At 32.4% G+C, this 20931-nt stretch overlaps 2 protein-coding genes and 1 pseudogene across 2 annotated transcripts; all 3 read right to left on the reverse strand.

The window, feature by feature from the left end:
• Window positions 1-5107: 5107 nt before the first annotated feature.
• LOC125877705 (organic cation/carnitine transporter 4-like) lies at window positions 5108-10716 on the reverse strand (annotated as a pseudogene).
• A 2896-nt stretch (window positions 10717-13612) lies between these two features.
• LOC125877715 (uncharacterized) lies at window positions 13613-14769 on the reverse strand. The gene is made up of 2 exons (XM_049558943.1): window positions 14434-14769; window positions 13613-13800 (listed from the first exon to the last, which is right to left on the reverse strand). Exons 1-2 carry the CDS (start codon window positions 14730-14732, stop codon window positions 13743-13745), a joined length of 357 nt encoding a protein of 118 aa, XP_049414900.1. The 5' UTR covers window positions 14733-14769; the 3' UTR covers window positions 13613-13742.
• Window positions 14770-15944: 1175 nt separating this feature from the next.
• On the reverse strand, window positions 15945-18423 carry LOC125877706 (organic cation/carnitine transporter 4-like). Its single transcript, XM_049558933.1, has 2 exons — window positions 18021-18423; window positions 15945-17119 (listed from the first exon to the last, which is right to left on the reverse strand). Exons 1-2 carry the CDS (start codon window positions 18421-18423, stop codon window positions 15945-15947), a joined length of 1578 nt encoding a protein of 525 aa, XP_049414890.1.
• Between the last annotated feature and the right edge of the window lie 2508 nt (window positions 18424-20931).

Below are 20931 nucleotides of genomic sequence, written 5' to 3' on the forward strand. Positions count from 1 at the left end.
CGCCCTAATCATCCTTCATAACCCAACAAAATACTTAACATTTTTTAAATCAATTTTATATAATGATGAACTACTGATGAATTATGAAAAGAATAAGATAGATACTAATTATTTAGTGACAAAATTTTGTAGAACATGTTAATTATTTAGATTACTTTAGTGAATGATTGCATGTAAAATCGAACCCTTATTAATAAGCTAAGTAAGGCAGATTATTCACTTTTGCTATCACTGTGTCGAATTATTCAAAAATACATTGTTTTTAAAAAATTCGACATATGTAATCTTTTATATTCTTTAAGAGTCTGACCAACAAGTTGAAATGATGGATGAGTATATGTTTACGTTGACGTCCTCTAGACCAAGTAAAATTGGAATTGCCTATTAGTCTGAGCAACTTATTTAGTACGAGTACTATTATTTAATTTAAATTTCCCTGCAAATTTTTCGTCATCTATTGTCTGTATAAGTAATATTGGAGTTATCTGGAAAAAGAGTAATTCTTGTAAAAGAGCGTTTGGAAGTTAAAAGTGTTTTTTTAATATAAAAATATTGTATTTCAAAGTTTGAATTGAAATAATGAATCAATTATATAAACAAAAACACTTGTTTAAAATAATCACCATATATCTTTTTAAATTTTTGAAACCAACCAAATTTATTTGCAAACGGCCGTCTTTTATTTTATTTTATTAACTTTTTAATAGCTTCTTAAGTTTAATTAGCTAATACTCCTATTATGTTTAATTATTACTATCACATCACAATAATTATTGTAGTACATTTAATTTCTTCTTTATATGTCAACTTTTTTGCGAAAGATTGACTCTTAAGATACGCTTTCATTTCTTATATTTATAACTAGGAAACGTATCGGGGCTTCGCACAGTCAATAAATTAAATTATTAAATAAAATACTTAATATTTTAAACTTTTCTGTAGCTAATTATTGTATAGAGTTGGAGGAAAAAAGTAAAAGAAAAAAAAAAAGATAAATAAGATATTGGCTACAGAGAAGNAAAAAAAATAATTAATTGAAAAGATATGTCTATAGCTTTCATTAATTCTTGTATCCTAACTATATAGACGGCTTACCTATTAAATATGGTACGTGCATATTGTCAAACTGATGAAAGATATATGAATTGGCTACGTGGAAATGAAAATGTACACATTATAATTATTATTATTATTATAATATTCTTAAAATCAATGACAATGTTTTTGATAACGATATCTTGCAATTAATATGGTATACATATAGAAAAATTTAAGCTAGAACGCGTTATTTATTTAAGAGAGAATGAAAAGTGAATAAAAAGACAATCGCTAGCTAATTAGTTATTTTGAGAACTTTGAAGCCCCTCTCAAGGTACACTAATAAAAGGAGAACTAGTTTGATTCAACACATGTTAATAAAGAAAAAAAATTCAAGATGATACAAGCTTGAATTTTTAACTAGGAAAACAAAATACTAACTATAAATTATTTTAGTTATTTGATGAATGTAGACACGTAATTTTTTATCGAACATAAGTTTTACATCCATTTTAGAGCTTAAATATTTTATAAAAATCTAAATTAAATATTTTATTTTTTTCTTATTATAGTAAGTTTATTTTAAAATATTTGAAAATAACAAAAAATATATGTTTCATTTTAATTTTAGTTTAATAAATAAGCTAGTATTTCTTAATTATAATTTATTATTAGCTACTCAGTTTTTGTTAGTTTAAAAGAATACTTAATTAATATTATATTATATTAATTATTAAAAAAAAAAAAAAAATTTACCCCACTACCCATACCCATCTCACATTACCCCCACTCACCCCTTAACCCCCACTTACCTCCCCATTAATTTCTACAACACCCATATACACATATTTATACACACACAAATCTGCAAAAAAAAATACACACACAGAGACGAACAGAAAAAAGAAGAAAAAAAATTAGCCAAAAATCCCACAAACCAAAAAAAATCAACTACTACAAAACCAAAAAACACAAAACGCAGCAAGAAAAGAAAGAGAAAAGATTTGCACACTTGAAAAAAAATCCATTCACCTATATACAAACATTTTTCTTCCTTCTACACATATATCACTACATACAATCTACCAAACGATTCGTGGGTGTTTTAATCGAGGTTCGATTAAGATTTTACAGTATTTATTCTCTTTATTTAAGGTTAAACTTTATCTTATTTCTTTAATTTATTCATGAAATTTGATGTAATTATGTGATATGTTTTCTTATAGTTTTGTTTGATTCATGATTTAATTGAAATGGATATTTGATTAACCGTTGTATCTTATTTAATGAGCGAAGATGACTTTAATTGGTTATTATTTTCATTTGTTTATTTTTTAATTCCTTAGTTCTACTTTGATTTATATGCCATTAATGATGAAGTAGAAATTTTTAGGCTCAAAAAAAATTATTGTCATTTTTATTTTATCAAACAAAAATAAGAATTATTTTTTACCATTCTTTATTATTTTGTTGGATTAAAAAGTGTATGCTTAATTTTGACGTTAATTTTAAGAGTAAAAATAAAATAAAATAAAATAAACATATATAGAAATGATGCTAGAATTATATATTGTATCCTCAACATTTAGATTTATTTTACTTTATTTAGTTTTATTTATAAGGGACAAAATATTATTTTTTTAATGAAACTTTTAGACACGTTAAAATGAAATGGTTCCAATTAAAAATGTGGTTGCACATCTTTTTTGAAACATTAAATTTCAAAGAAAATTGAGAAGGGCTTGTTCTTGAATTAGATGGAACATTAGCGGTCTTAGGTGATTTATCATTGCTCCCGGGCCCTCTTATCTCTTCCTTCTCCGAGCTATTCAAGGATGCGGTGACGCACCTTGGCCAATAATATAATTAGTCATTAATTTAAAGTAGAGACTTATAGACAAAATTAATAAGAAGACAATTATGTTTCTAAATGTCAAGACCAAGAATGCGGTTACGCATCTAGGTTAAGACCAAATAAAAAGTTCAACAATAAAACAATGCAAACAAATAATGGCATGTAATAACGTATCCAAAATAATAATAATAATAATAATAATAATAATAATAATAATAACAATAATTTAAATTAAGTATAAGTCAATAAAAGCGACCGTGCTAGAACCACGGGACTCGAGGGATGCCTAATACCTTCCCCTCGGTCAACAGAATTCCTTACCCGAATTTCCATTTCGCAAACCAAAAATAAAGAGTCATTTCCTTTTGATTAGGAATTAAAAAGAAAGGTGAATTGGTACACTATAACTCAATTTCAAGTGACGACTCCGAAAAAAATAAAATAATTCCTTAATTAATACCATCACTTAAATTGGAAAAACCTTCAGTCGATCGAAAAAGGAGTGTGACAATGAACATCGATACGTGAAATGTTTTACATGAGAATAAAAGATAATTATAAGTAGCACAACATGGATGAAATTGGTCCTTCATCCCATTTTGTTTGGACCCAAAATCAGACAAAGTTGGTCCAATTTGGGACTAAATTTGTTATTGATCCGGTCCTTTCTCCTCACCCACAACCTTCAACATGCAGGGATGGTAATAGGGCGGTGCGGGCTGATGGAGCGGGTTGAGTTTAATCTGTAAAATTCATAGTCCACTCTGTCCTGTCTTGCATATTTTTTTTTTTATTTTCAATCCGCCTCAGCCCACCCTACATGAATCCGCTCCGCATTTTTTTTAATATTTTCTTTTTCTAGTTAAGTTTGATACTAGAATAAAATTCATAAAAAAATTAATAGGGTAGTGACTCAAAAATTTATTTTTTAGAGGTTAATTATGAAACATATAAGAAATTGTATTATTTTTTATTTTAGTAGCTTTAGAAAAACTATCTTAATACATAATGTTTTATCTTTTGACCTTCAACCTGCCCCGCTTTGCATTAGTTTTTTAAAAATCCATTTTCCCCACCCCGCATAGCCTTAAATCTGCCCCACCTCGCATAGCCTTAAACCCCCCCCCCCCCACATCTGTCCCGCTCCATTGTCATCCATACACGAATTAGTTTTGTATGTAATAAAAGTTAAATGTGCACGTTAGAGATATCGATTTGATTAGGCAATTTTTATGTCATAATGCTAAATACTGATTTCCTTCACCAAGAGACAAAATTACTACTTGATAAGGATTTTTATAAAAAAAAAAAAAAAATCTTTCTTTTACGTGTGCATGATTCCCCGTATGATTCTATTGCGACTCCTTTTTTTTCATTTCGTTGGAATAAAACCCCAACATCTGTATTTGAGTCTGCCTAATTGAACGAATAATAAAAAAGGGAAGCAAATATACAGATTTAGAGAAGCTATTATATAAGTTCAAAGAGAGACGATATACAACAATTATACGATGATGATTGGGGTAAGACTCCAAGTTTGGGCAGATTCACAAATTTTTGGACAGCAGGGAATTTGGGCTAAGAAAGCCTAGATCCATTATTTTTCTTGCTTATATTTGCTTGTAATTAGTTGTTGCAATATTTGTTATTGTTATAACTTAGTCGAACTTTTCAAAAGATGAACTTTTTTTTTTTCCGTTGATTTACTTTGTTAGTGTAAATCATTTATTAACTCTTGATTCATTTTTCATCACTTAATTCAAATATTTTGATCAAGTCTTCACTTGTTTTTAATTAATTGAATTGTTTCAAGTTCACAACTTTTAAATGCATTTCTCTTACTTATTAATCAATTTCTTTTCAAAAGTAGTAAAACATTTTTTTCAAAATAGTGGGCCTAATGACATGCATGTAGAATATTTTACATCAGTTTGGTTTGGTGAGAGTAGCTGGTTAAATTAATGCATTGTGTCTTTGAAACATAAATTAACTTATATAGAAATCAACTGTTTTTCATTCACCAAACTCATTAAGAGCTTATTTTTCATTCAAACACTTTAAACCAAACATTTAAAACTAGTATTTATTTTCTTAAAAGTTCAGCTCCAAACACTTGAACAAATGCTTAAAAGCTGATTTTATTCAACTAATCCTACCTATGGAAGCAACCCGCGCAGTTAGTTCCCTTTGTTCCTGGATGAGACATGGAACCATTTAAGCTACCAACCCGGATTTTGCTTCACCTTCTCGCAATCCGTATCATAAAATGGCTTGTTTAACGTCTCTAGTAAATACATTATTACCAAAAATAGCACAAATTAACCCCAAACAAAGCAAACGGCACATTCCCCCCTAAAACCACCACAAACGGCGCCAAAATCGCTCCCAAATGCACAGCTTGCGTAGCGCCTCCCAACGCTACATTTCTCACCTCAGTTGGAAACAACTCCATGAAATACACAAGCGATAAATTTGAAAGTACCAGCGATTCCAAATATCCCTAGTAATCCACAAACCATCCGAATCACTCTCCATGTCACGTCAGCATTATTCAACAAGCTTCCAATTAAGCAGAATACTCCGCTGAACCACATTGTCCCTATGTATAACCCCTTTCGACCAAACCTGTTCAATACTAACGACGTTAATAAATAGGCAGGCATTTCAGATATCACGTTAAGAGCAACGTTTAGGTATAAATTAGTTCCCAGATTGACTGCGTTCAAACTCAACCCGTAATATACAATGGAACAAAAGAAGTCAGTAGACACAGCTAAGAAAAATCGACTTCGTGTGATAGGAGATCTTAGTACATCTAAAATCGATCCGTTTAACGCTTCTTTCGTATCGAATTGTAAATTAGGAATATCTTCATTTACTTCACTATCTAGTGCAAGTACGACATATTGAGGAATATGCAAAGAGTATTGCTAAATCTTGAAGCTGGAAGCTGGAAGTTAGTTACTAAATGTTGTTAGCTCAAGTTAGTTAAAGCTGAGTTGGATTAGTTAAGTTTTACAACCAGTTGTCATCATCCTAATGGTTATGTAGCTAAGTTGTTAGCACCATAGTTGTATATATATAGGTAGAAGATCATTAGTTTGTAATCAATTCATTCAGTATGAAAGGAATTTTGTAATCACACTATTCTTCTTCCTCTCTTCACAAAGCAGTTATCCCCTTTTCTACAGTTCATCAATAAAATTGTTATGGTATCAGAGCAGGAGTTCGATTTCTGTGTACTTTCAGCTTGATTTCAACACTAAATCCACAGATCTGAGGAAGCATCAATGGCAGGAAAAATTGACCATGATCATCCTTTGTATCTATCCTCTTCTGATGTTCCAGAAGCAGTACAAATTGAAATTCAACTCACAGGAATGGAGAACTACACTTTATGGAGCAGAGCAATGGAACTTACTCTGTTGACTAAGAACAAATTAGGATTTGTTGATGGAAGCATCAAGCGTGCTAGTTATACAGTCGATTCTGAGAAAAAGCAATGGGATCGATGTAACACGATGATACTTTCATGGCTTATGAGCAATGTAAGCAAGGAACTGGTGAGTGGAATCCTTTTTCGTGCAGATGCAGCTTTAGTTTGGAATGATTTGAAAGAACATTTCGATAAAGTGAATATGTCCAGAATTTTCCACTTGCACAAAGCAATTGTCACACACTCTCAAGGTACTTCCCCTGTTTCAGTCTACTATTCAAAATTAAAGGATCTATGGGATGAATTTGATTCAATTGTTCCTTCTCCATCTTGTAATTGCGCACGATCTAAGGAGTATATTGATAGTATGTTTAGGCAGAAACTTTTACAGTTTTTAATGGGCCTAAATGACAACTATAGTCATGCTAGAAGTCAGATCCTCATGATGAGTACACCACCTACTGTTAATCAGTGTTATGCTATGATAATTCAAGATGAAAGCCAAAGAGAACTAAGTGAAGATCACTATAATATCGGGGGATAGGTTGATTCTACTGCTTTATTCACTAATAGATCTGGAAGAAAAAAGTTTTGGAAATCAAAACTCTAGAGGTCCAGGAGTGGGAGGTTATGATGGTTCTCGTGGCCCAGGAAACATAAACTTTCACAGATCACAAAGGGGTGGACGCTTGTATTGTGATTACTGTGAGATGAAAGGGCATAGTCGAGCTGATTGCAACAAATTGAAATATTGTACTCATTGTCACAAACATGGGCACTTGAAGGAAATTTGTTACTAGCTGATTGGTTATCCTACCAACTATAATGGAAAGAAGTTAGCAAACAATGTCTCCACAGACTATGGATCTCATGCTCATATTAATGAGATGCAACACTTGGGTGGAAATACTGCACACCAAGTATCACAACATTATGGAATCAATTCAAGTATTGGAGCTGGTGCAGTTCCATACATTGCACCCAACCAATACAATCAGATTCTTCAAATGTTGAACAAACCATTAATCCATGAAGGAAATGCAACTGATGCAGCATCTACCAGTGGCAAGGTTAATGTTGCAGGTATTTTTGCAGGAAAATCTCAGTTCACTCCCTCAACCTCTAATTTTAATTGGATATTTGACAGTGGAGCAACTGATCACATAGTTGGTACTACAAGCTTGTTGAATTATGGATTACCTGTGGAAAGTTCAGGTCAGGTGCAACTTCCAAATGGTGACTCAGCTAAAGTCACACACTCAGGTTGTTCTCAACTACAAAGAGGTGATGTAGTTAAGAATGTATTATGTGTGCCAGATTTTAACTTCAATCTTCTTTCAGTGGCTAAATTGACTAGACAATTACAGTGTTGTGCTATTTTCTATCCTGATATTTTCATTCTCCAGGATCTCTTCACTGGGAAAGTGAAGGAGATTGGTGAAGAGGATGATGGCTTATACATTTTAAAATGTTTCAACTGCTAGATTCTGGACAACATAAGAGTTTGACAGCATTGAAGGAAGCCTCAGCTGAGGGTGAAACTTGGCATAAAAGACTAGGTCACATCCCTATGAATGTACTTAGGAAGATAGATATGTTTGCCAATAAAAGGAATTTCATGTTGAATTGTTGTGATATCTGCCCATTGGCTAGACAAGTTAGATTGCCATTTCCAAATAGTAGCTCTAGAAGCTCAAAATGTTTTGATTTAGTTCATATGGATGTATGGGGACCTTACAAGGTTGCAACTCATAATAAAATGAGATTTTTTTTTTTTACATTGGTGGATGACTACTCTAGATGGACTTGGATATATCTAATGCATCTTAAGTCTGATATCTCTACTATATTGAAGCAATTTCTTATTATGGTTCAAACTCAATATAATGTCCAAGTTAAGTGTTTTAGATCAAACAATGGTGGAGAATTTTTCAATGCACAGGTGGATGAGTTGTTTACTTCTCAGGGAATTATTCATCAGAGTTCTTGTCCACATACACCACAACAAAATGGTGTAGTGGAAAGAAAACATTAACACATAATGGAGACTGCAAGAGCTATCAGATTCCAGGGGCAACTTCCAATCAAATTTTGGGGTGAATGTGTTCTAGCTGCAGTTCATATCGTTAACAGGTTCCCTTCACTGTTTTGAGTAATAAATCCCCTTTTGAGATGATGCATAACAGACCCCCTGACTTATCTTATATGGGAGTGATTGGATGTTTGTGTCATGCCACCAAGTTGTTAAGAGTAGATAAATTTGCCCCTAGAGCTATCAAATCAGTGCTTATGGGTTATGGTACCACACAAAAGGGTTACAAACTCTATGATCTTCACAATAAAGTCTTCTTTATTAGTAGGGATGTTGTTTTTTATGAATCCATTTTTCCATTTCACAATCAAGTTCCAGATGATATGCAGCATATTGTACATAGTAATGAAGCTCAAATAGCACCTTTGATGTCTGTTGCCCATATTCCTCTTCCTGATCATGATTCCCAAGATATCAATAATCAGGATACTACTGATGATCATGTTCATTGTGACAACACTGCTGCCAACCAGATTGCTTCTAATCCTGTTTTCCATGAGAGGACTAAACATATTGACATTGATTGTCATTTTATTAGAGAGAAGATTCAAGATGATTGTGTGTTCATTCAGTATTTTCCCACTGCTGACCAGCCTGCTAATGTGTTGACTAAGGGCCTTGGTCATCTACAACATAAGTATCTTACATCCAAGCTAGGGATGAAGAACATCTTCATATCACCTAGCTTGAAGAGGGGTATTGAGGAATATGCTAAGAGTATTGCTAAATCTTGAAGCTGGAAGCTGGAAGTTAATTACTAAAAGTTGTTAGCTGAAGTTAGTTAAAGCTGAGTTGGATTAGTTAAGTTGTACAGCCAGTTGTCATCATCCTAATGGTTATGTAGCTAAGTTGTTAGCACCATAGTTGTATATATATAGGTAGAAGATCATTAGCTTGTAATCAATTCATTCAGTATGAAAGGAATTCTGTAATCACACTATTCTTCTTCCTCTCTTCACAAAGCAGTTAGGAATGCTTTGTTTGCCATTAGAAACCGCAATTTTCTGCATAATTTTCATGGCTTCGTCTACTTTTCCTCTAACGAGGCACCATCTAGGTGACTCGTGGAGGAAAGGTAGTACGAAGATAACGTATACAACTGATGTGATTGAAGAAGCAATGTAGAGAGAGCGACAGAATTGGATGAAATAAGCAATGGCAGATAAAACGGCTACTCCAATAGAGAAAAAGCAGAAAGTGGACATTCCAGCTACGCCACGCCAGGATTGGCCAACGGGTTCAGTAGAGAGAATGGAAGCACAAAGGCCGATTCCGCCAGTGCTGAAACCGGAGAGAAATCGGAACAAGGCGTAGGTCCAGTGGTTAGAAGAGAATGCAGTTGGAATACCAAAAATGGCCTTTTCTTCCAAATCTCGAATCTGATAAATGTCCAGTTACTCCGGCACCTAAAAATCAATTTTAAATATATTACTCTACTTACCAAATTTGTTTTCTCAACACAGACAATTTTCTCTCAATATTTCATAGTTGATTGTATTGAAAGTGACAACTATGTGTGTAATACACATGTTTTGGGCATGTATACTTTTCAAAGTACAAGAACCTATTTACTAGTGGTTTTAAAAAAAATTACTCTTTTCCGTTTCAATTTGTTTGACATGCTCTCCTTTTTAGTCACTTTCCACCTGACATGTTTAAAAATCACAAGATTAAAAAATTAAAAATATATTTAGATAATTTGAAATTTTTTTTAATTCAAGACCATAAGATCAAAAGTCCTCTTTATTTTTTTAAGTCAAAAATATAGGTCAAACAAATTACAACGGAAGGAGAGTTGTAGTAATTCAATCTTGGGACATATATACAATAGTAATTTTTTCTTCCTTTTTTTTATATGCAAAGAAAATGATGCCACATAAATTGAGAAGAGAGGACGTACCGATCATGCAGCCAGCAAAAAATGTAGATTGAACAAGCCCAACCTTATACTTTTCTCCGCATATTAATCCGAATTCAGACATCGTAGAACTTCCCGTTCCACCTGTCCATTCCCACGAGCCGGGCTCCAAAGAACATCGGCTCGTTGTACCAGCGTGGCTCGTCAAATAGTGCCACGTCTGGTTCACGATCTGCGAAGATCATGACCATAGAATGAATCCCCTCTAGCAACCAAGCCAAGCTGGTTAACACGAGATGTCTCAGCTGCCACAACCCGAACTCCCCACAGTACTTCTCCAACATCTCATCCATCGTTATTTTTTTCGGGTTTGTCTTGGGACAGACAAGAGGCGACCTGAGGTCGCCTCGACTGTTTGAAGATAACGTCGATGACATTTAGTATTTTACTTACTAAAGATATGCAAAAACTTGTTTTACTATTCAAAAAGCTGTGTAGGTTGCAAATATGAAATATGAGATATGTGTACATTTTTACCCTATAAGCACCTCTTTTTGTAGACTTTTCTAACGAAATGAGGAACTCATGTCACGACAAAAATACTTGTAGAAATTTAATATAGTACGTATTTGTTATTATGTTCGTTCCTTTTTAATTGTCATGTTAGATTTTTAAGAGTTAATTTAATTAATTTTCAAAGCTAAATTAAATAACTTTAATTTGATATTTTAAAATAGAAATTTAGATATTAAAAAACTATATAAAAAGTATTGTTATTTTTTTTCATATCAATATGATAAAGGAATACATTTCAAACTGTTAGTCAAAGTTTATATCGTTTGATTCTCCAAATGAAAATTGTGAGAACTAATAAGAAAGGGAGGGAGTAGCTTTTTCTTTTTTTATTTAATTATATACAACGACGTATTACTGATGGATTATAAAAAAAATATGATTGGTACGAATTATTTAGTGATAGATTTCGTAAAATATGTTAATTATTTAGAGTACTCTAGTGTGAAGAATTACAAAATATAAAATTAAACACTTACCAATTAGATAAAATTTCAAATAATCGACTAAGCATATTCTATTATTTGTAAGTGGGGGTCCATGGTTCGGTTTGGATCAGTTATTGGTTAAAATTAAAATTAAACCAATTTAGTCGGTTTTTAAATTTCTAAAACCAAATCAAACCAATCAAAAAAATAACCATCGGTTTGGTTCAGTCTTTTTAGTTTTTCCGGTTTGAAAGTAATAAATTTGCTGAGGGCATACGTATCTCGATAGACATAGACACCTAGTACATGAAAAATCCATCGAAAAACTTCAGTCTTTCTAGTTTTTTCAGTTTGAAAGTAATAAATTTATTCATGGCATATGCATCTTGATAGACATAAACACCTAATACATGAAATCCATCCAAAAGCTATTGTGAATTCAATTAAACAATACTGGAGTTATTATTACACGAACAAATAAAGTGATTCAATTTATAGAAAGTGTGATTATCTGACTTGAGGTAGGATAGGTAAAGACTGAAGTAATGAATTTTGATGGATTTGAACGAAGGATTTTAATAGTTGGGCTAAAATTTAATTATTCGGCTTAAAAAAATAATAAAGTTAAAGACTTATGTTAATTAAAATTTAACAAAATACTTATATTTTACTTGTGAATAATATTTAAATAATTATAAAATTTATAAATATAATTTCTCGGTTCGATTCAATTAATTTTCGGCTTTTTCAATCAAATAGTATCAGTTTTTAAAATTTAAAACTAAATCTAATCAAATCAAACCAAATGTCGTTTTTTGTTAAATCAATTTGATTTGAATCTCCAAATTTTGGTTTCCTAATGACATAAGAAAATACAACTTGATATATGATATATAACTAATCAGTTTAGTATGGATTTTTTCAATAAAAAAATCCTTCTAATTTCTTAACCATAACCATGAATGACCCTATTCGTAAATCGTAAGTCAGCCAACAAGAGAAGATGAACAAGACATTGTGTAGTTGGCGTGGATTCCATGCAAGTTGTACTATATATTGGTCCATTTCACTGCTTCACCTTTCTCTTTCAATACACCCTCTCTCTCCTTCACCCTTCTCTTTCTATATACCCTACCTCTTCTTGCGTATCTCATTTCTATCTTCCTAGAGAATCACGTTTTTTCCTACAAAAAAAATCAATATATATATTATGTAACAAACCCAATAACTACACCAACGCAATTGAGACTCAAACAATCGATAGATATATTTCACTAACTCGTAATTGAATTACAGAGGAGTTTAAGAACTAAAAGGGAAATTGAAGACCATAGATAGAAGAAAGGAGATTAGAAGTAGATCTCATAGAAATTAAAGGGGGTGAGAGTACTAGACTTTTTTTTTCTCAACGATTTGCATAAATCGTTTCTTCTCATCCATCATCCTTTTAGCTAGTTGTTAATTGGGCATGAGTCCCAAATCAGCCTTTACAAAGACCTTTCAGTTTTGTTGCTTCTTCTCGATCCAATAACTAGTTGTGTGACATCTGTATATATAGGTATCATTCTTGGGCCGAGGCTGGTTCATAACATATTAACACAAGTACATTTATTTTTTATAACAGTAAGTTTTTTTGAAGATCGAGAGATGTACTTAAGTTCACTGATAGAATGCTTGAAATTAATTATTTTTGTATTACTTCTCTTTTTTCATAGTCTTTCTATATCATACTGATTTAATATTTTTGTATTAGGGAGGTCCAACAATCTTTTGGCGAGGCAATTACTATATAAACATGTAGATAGGTTTAAAATTCTTTTAATTAAAGTAAAGAGTTTGATTTCCACAAGTAGATTATACAAGATAGGTTGATCATCTGAGTTTATTGGATTATTTATGTGTTTGGAAGTCAAAGTTGGATGTGTGTAATGTGACATGACGTTGTGTTTGAGGATGGAGTACAGTCTTCGTCAATCTCAAAGTTTGATACAATTAGACGAATTTAATAATGTGGTTACGACCTCTTTTCTTACTCAAATTCCCAAGTGGGCATTGGGACATGACTTTGATGCAAGATTCGAAATAGTCCGTAATTTGAGTACTATCCTATAAGAAGGACCAATTTGTTAACTCACTAAGTCAAAGGACTAACAAGTCAGAATTAATTTTAATCTTTTATCTTTAGTTTATGGTTATAAGATTCAAATATCTTCTTACTTTATTAATTTTCGTGTCAAGTCAAAACTAGACAAACATCGAGAGAGTATTTGCAAATAGGCTTTTACTCGCATCGCAATTCAGAAAAAAAAGGGGAAGTTCACAAGTGGTAATTAACAAGATAAAAAGAGATAATAATATAGAACATTTACAGTACAATATGCATACATGATACATGTTCATCATAACTACGTACAAGCCCCCACCCACCCACCCCCACCCCCAAAAAAAAGGTTACAGAGGAATTAAAATAAAAAAGGAGTTGGGGAGAAAGCTGGCGCCAAGGCTGAAACTGGAATTCTCCTGCAAAAGTATTAGTAAGATAAAAATGAAACCGTGAGTGGTGAAATCAGAATTATCATTAAGGAGATTCAAAATATATATACAGAGATATAAAAAACAACTTGAAAAAGCACAACAAATTTGTTGCAGTATCAACTAATTATACTCTCTTGCATAATAATAGCTTACTAAAAATTCCTTAAAACTCAATAACATTTACTTAAATTTTAAGTTTTAGAATTACTGCAATAATTTGTTTTTCTTCAAACTCCCTGCGGGGAGATCGCTACAATATTAGGTACTACGAGCCAAGATAGCCTCAATAACTTTTGCTTAAACTCTATATTTATAGCGAGGAATATAAATTAGGATTTGAAATGCTAATAAGGATTTCCGGCTAATCTTAGTTTACATTTTTCGGTAATAGTAATTTTCTAAAATATATAACACAAAATTAAATGATTTTATTGATATAAAAAAAGAAGAAGGAAAAAACAGGTTTAATTTGCTCTAAAATTATCATAACTTATAGAGGTTCTTAGTTCAAAATTCGCAATCATCTATTGTCATCATCATAAACATGTTTCACTTGTTGAAGATAAAATTTAATATATTATTTCTAACGATTTAAACTTTTAAATAAAATTTTCATACCTAGTTTCCTCGCAACTACGACGACGGGGTTTAGTGGCCGGTGGGGAAGTAGTTATGACTTTTCTCTTCACATTTCTAGGTGGCAGAGCGTTGTCTTCTGAAATGGCCGAAAGTGAGGGCCTCCAATTATTAGGTACTGAACCAACCGAACTCGTTGGTCCACCTCTACCTCTCCTTCGTCTCCTGTTTTTATGATTAGTGGGCTGGGCCGGGCCAGGAACGAGAGGCCCGATGTCTTCAAGTGGGGGCAAACGAGAAGAACAACCACAGCAAGCCATTAGTTCCAAAAGGAACTTCATGTTTATTTTTTTGGGTAACAAGAGAATTAGGAATTTTGTATTAAGCTTTGTATTTAAAGGCTAACTATTAAATCTTGGAGTTATAATAAAGGGACCCAAAAGTAGTTGGTGGTTATTGTCTTTGGTCTCCCCATCCCATTCTTGTTTTTTTCTCAACTTCCACCTCTATCCTTCTTTTACTCCTTATTAATTTCGTGACAGTATTTGACTGGACATAAAATTTATTAAAAAAAAACTCAAAAACTAATACCTGATTGGCGCTTAGGATCAAGAACAGAAAAAGAAGAATGAGTAGGATAAGATCAAGGTCAATTCTCTTTTCTTAGCGCTTGTTCGTTTCATAAGACTTTTTCTCCTTTCTCAATCACGAATTGGAGGCTCTACATAATAAACATCTTACTATTTAACGATAAGCTCAACAAAGAGAACTTATTCGTGGTCTATAATGGATTATTAATATTTGTGTGATGAAAAATTGTTTTATTATACATAAAACAAGTAGTTTANCTTCTTCAAGCAAAGTTTGTCTCAAACCGTTAACATCTGGTACACAGACACGATTGCCAAGTCGCAATACCCCATGACTATCCACGATAAAATCTTTATTCTTGTTAAGAACACCTTCGTCTCTAATTTTGCACAACCGCATGTCTAGGTATTTCTTTGCCTTTATATCCTCCATTAATGAGGACTTCGCTTGAACACATGCCAATAATGAACATGCATGCCCTAAACTGAAGGCTACTCCACTTTCTTTCAATTTGTGAATTTCTCTTGCTAATGGCCTCCTTGTTAAGGTAAGGTGGGCCAAACTCCCCATTGACTTTCGGCTCAGCGCATCAGCGACTACATTGGCTTTGCCTGGATGGTACAAAATTGCACATTCATAGTCTTTCAATAATTCCACCCATTGCCGTTAAATAAAGTCTCTTACTTGTGTTGAAGGGGTTCAATATTAATTGTATAACATAAAATATAGATTTGATCTTATATACAGAGTAATTTTTCGATTCACGGGTTCAGATTTGTCCCGCTATAATCCTTAGATATTTGTGTAGTTATATTTTTTTGACGGGAATACGTATTTAGAACAAGCAAGATGTACTCAAACAAGGTGAGATCAAATATCGTAGTTGTTTTAACAGTGCTTACAACACTTTTTCACAATCAATGGCATATTTTCAATTCTAAACACTTTCTTTTATTGATAAACTAATTATCCAAAGCTACCAACCCAGGTTTTGCTTCAGCTTCTTGTAATCCATCCATTGTATCATAAAGTGGCTTGTTTAACGTCTCTGGTAAATACATTACCAAAAATCCTCCAATAATACCACATGCCCCAAATACAGCAAACGGCACGCCGCCCCCTAACACAACTATAATTGGAGCCAAAATCGCCCCCAAACTCACGGCTTGCTTCGAGCATCCTAGTGCTGCATTTCTCACTACAGTTGGAAACAATTCCATGCCATACACGAGCAGCAAATTGAAAGTACCAGATATTCCAAATATCCCAAGCAATCCGCACACCATCCTAACAATTTTCCAGGTCTCATCGGTACTCTTCAAAAGACTCCCCACTAAGCAGAAAATCGCACTGAACCACATTGTCCCTATGGCTAACGGCTTTCGACCAATCCTGTCAAGCACTAATGATGTTAATAAATAGGCAGGCATTTCAGAAACTGAATTAAGTGCAACGTTGAGGTACAAATTAGTTCCGAGATTAACCGCGTTCAAACTCAACCCGTAATATACAATGGAACAAAAGAAGTTAGTAGCCACAGCTACGAACAACCGAATCCGTGTGACAGGAGACCTTATTACATCTAAAATTGATGCTTTTTTGATATTGAATTGAGAATTAGGGATATCGTCCTTCGATACTTCACTATCGAGGGCAAGAACAACGTCATAAGGAATGTTTTGTTTGCCATTAGAAACCGCGATTTTCTGCATAATTTTCATAGCTTCGTCTACTTTTCCTCTAACGAGGTACCATCTAGGTGACTCGTGGAGGAAAGGTAATACGAAGATAACGAAAATAAGGGAAGGGATTGAAGAAGCAATGTAGAGAGATCGCCAGGGTTGGATGAAATAAGCAATGGCGGATACAACGACTATTCCAGTAGAGTATAAATATAAAGTGGACATTCCAGCTACGCCACGCCATGATTGGCCAACGGGTTCAGTCGAGAGAACAAAAGCACAAAGGCCGGTCCCACCAGTGCTGAAACCGGAGAGAAATCGGAACAAGACGTACGTCCAGTAATCGGAAGAGAATGCAGTTAGAATACTAAAAATAGCATTCAAAATGCAAACTATTGCGAGGGAGCCTTTTCTCCCAAATTTTGTATCTGATAAATGTCCAAATACTCCTGCACCTGAAAAAAATAAAATCAATTTTAAATGTGTTACCATATATATTATTATTATTATTATCTATATTTTCAAAATATTACGTATCTTACTACTAATTAAAAAATTTCTATCATATATTGAGAAAGATATATATGTATTTTTGCTACCAAATACATTAAAATAGAGAGAGAGGCGAGCGAGATTGTTATGTATCTCAATTACATGCTAATCACACTAGATATACACTAAATACATATATTTGTATGTATCTGAGATACTATATACATAGGAGAGTGACAAGCGAGATGGGAGAGGTGCTACAGAGCCGAACAAGATTTGTTATGTATCCCAAATATACGCGAATCCACTTGAATATAATGAATCTAGAATAAACTACACCTAGTTTTAACCCCATGTATCCCAAGATACATGTATGTGGACATATCTAAACGTATTTGGACGCACCAAAATCTTGGGGTGTGCATTCCATTTTTCGGTTTGGGTTTCTACTATTCGGTTCGGATTTTTCGGTTTTTGATTTTTAAAAAGTGTAACTCAATCCAAACCAAAATAAATTTGGTTTGGTTTTTCTCTTTTCGATTCGGTTATTCAATTATGTCATATATATATACATAATTCAGTTTTTATTTTTATATTTTGGTTTTTATATTTCTAAATACGAAACCAAAAAAAAAAAACAAATAAAGTAAATTATAAATCCAAAACCAAACCAAAAAACCAATCCAAATTAGAATTTGTTTTGGTTTTTCAGTTTAATTCAAATAGTGCACACCCTTATCAAAATATATAATATTGCAAACTAAAGTGTATGTAAATAATTATCTCCTAAACTTATATCAAAAGTAACAATTTTGATTTTTCAATTATAACAACTAAAAAGTTGCTATTTGTGAAAGGAGGTACCGATCATGCAGCCAGCGAAAAATATAGATTGAACAAGTCCAACCTTAAACTTGTCTCCGCATATTAATCCGAATTCGGATATCGTAGAACTTCCATTTCCACCCGACCATTCCCATGAGCCGGGCTCCGAAGAGCAACGGCTCGTTGTACCAGCGTGGCTTGTCAAATAATGCCACGCTGGTTCACGATCCGCAAAGATCATGACCATGGTTAGTATCCCCTCCAGTAACCATGCCAAGCATGTTAACACGAGGTGTCTCACCTGCCACAACCCGAACTCCCCGCAGTACTTCTCCAACATCTCATCCATCGTTATTTTTTTCGGGTTCACCTCTTGAGAGACGAGTGGCGACCTGAGGTCGCCGTCGTATAATTGGCCTTGTGATGATAATGCCGACGACATTTATTATTTTACCTACTAATGATATTTTATTGTACCACAACGATATTTAAAGACTAATTTGCAAATATCATGAGATTGTGTACCTATATTATAGAGTTTTTAAACGGAAGGTAGAGCACATGCATGTGATTATAAAAGTAGTTGTAGAAATTTATGACGGACCACTTCTGTAGAAAAATACTTACCATTTTTTAAATCAATTTTATATAATGATGAACTACTGATGAATTATGAAAAGAATAAGATAGATACTAATTATTTAGTGACAAATTTTATAGAACATGTTAATTATTTAGATTACTTTAGTGAATGATTACATGTAAAATCGAACCCTTATTAATAAGCTAAGTAAGGTAGATTATTCACTTTTGATGCCACAGTGTTGAATTATTTAAAAATATATGGCTTTCAAAAAATTCAATATATGTACCCTTAACATTTTTGAAGAGTCTGAGCACCATATTGATGAAAGTTGAAATGATGGATGAGTATATGTTTACGTTGCTTCCTCTAGACCAAGTAAAATTGGAATTGCCAATTAGTCTGAGCAACTTATGTAGTACGAGTACTATTATTTAAGAGCAAAATACATAAATCCCACTAATTTAGGTCGTAATTACTAGAAGTCACAATAATTTTGAATATTACTTCTTGTACCATATTTCTTCCTTGGATATATGTATCATTACTCGCCAGATACATGTATTCAACGGTTTTAAAAATCGAGATACATGTTTGATTAATTCACATGGACAATTAATTATGGAAATATTAATCAAATTTCTTAATATAAAGCGGAAATCAAGGAGTGCATCTATGTTTCATTAATTTCATTTTATTACTCTTTATAATAATAAATTCATTAATATTATAAATAAAAGACAAAAACATGTATATCTTGATTATGAAATTTGATTATTTTCAACTTATTACTCTTAAGATGATAAATTCATTTATTTGATGTATCTATTATCAATATATGATGTATCCAATGAAATAAACACCTAGATACATGATCTAGCATTTATTTCATGTATCTATTTAGATAATCTCATATTAAATTTGTGTATCTATTTACATGTATCTAGTATCAATTTGATGTATCAAGTATCAATTTCATATGTTATATCCATAAATATGTATCTCGAATACATATTTTGTTAGGATATATATCTAATTATGTGCATCTAAATATGAAATGTAACTGAAACACATAAATTTAGAAACCAACCACAATTTTAGAGTATTTGTCATTTCATTAATCCAAAAAACAAATAATTCAAAATTAATACCCAAGAAATTAGATACATGCATACCTAATAAGATACATTGATAAAAACTAGACACATATAATTGCATCTCAATTATGTGTCAGATACATCAATAATGTGTCAAAAACATGCGTAAATCTCCACTTATTAAAACTTTTCGATTACATAATGGCTGGTCAGAGCATTTCACCACGACGGTGTTTACTTCACTTTTTAATTTATTGATGTTGCTCATTGCTCGTTGCGCTTAGATCTGACGGAGCAATCCTCCAATTGAGCCTTTCGACCTCCAAATCGCCTTTGTCGTCGATGCAATCTCCGGATTGTAACAATTTGAAAAAAACAAAAGGTTATAGATTAACTATATGAATATGCATTGATACATTTAATTTAAGGAAGATAAGAAGCAATAAATTGATGAACAACTTGTACATAACTTTTCGTTGGTGGCGGCAGAAACAATTTTGGAGTAAAAATGTTGACTAATCGTTATTAGTAGGGGTGGGGGTGGGGGTGGGGGTGGGGATAATGATAGGGTTAGAGATTGATTGTTATTAAAACATTAATTGTGGAGTTTAAATATAAAAATAATTAATCAATTCTAATTTTAAGGAATGTGGGTATCTTTGATTGTATCTTTAAAATATATGATATAAAATATTAAAAGTGGTACTATATGTAATTGTTTGAAAGTAGAGGTAAACTTAGTATATATGGTAGTGATGTATGTTTAATTAAGTAGTTTTTCCATTATTTAATTTAAATTTCCCTGCAAATTTTTAGCCATCTATTGTCTGTATAAGTAATATTGGAGTTATCTGGAAAAAGAGTAATTCTTGAAAAAGAGCATTTGGAAGTTAAAAGTGTTTTTTTGAATATAAAAATATTGTATTTCAAATTTGGAATTGAAATAATGAATCAATTATATAAACAAAAACACGTGTTTAAAATAATCACCATATATCTTTTTAAATTTTTGAAACCAACCAAATTTATGTGCAAACGGCCGTCTTTTATTTTATTAACTTTTTACTAGCTTCTTAAGTTTAATTAGCTAATACTCCTATTATGTTTAATTATTACTATCACATCACAATAATTATTGCAGTACATTTAATTTCTTCTTTATATGTCAACTTTTTTGCGAAGGATGGACTCTTTCATTTCTTAATATTTTGAACTTTTCTATAGCTAATTATTGTATAGAGTTGGAGAAAAAAAGGAAAAGAAAAAAAAA

The sequence above is a fragment of the Solanum stenotomum genome, chromosome 9, assembly GCF_019186545.1.
Source record: "Solanum stenotomum isolate F172 chromosome 9, ASM1918654v1, whole genome shotgun sequence".
Taxonomy (NCBI): Eukaryota; Viridiplantae; Streptophyta; class Magnoliopsida; order Solanales; family Solanaceae; genus Solanum; species Solanum stenotomum.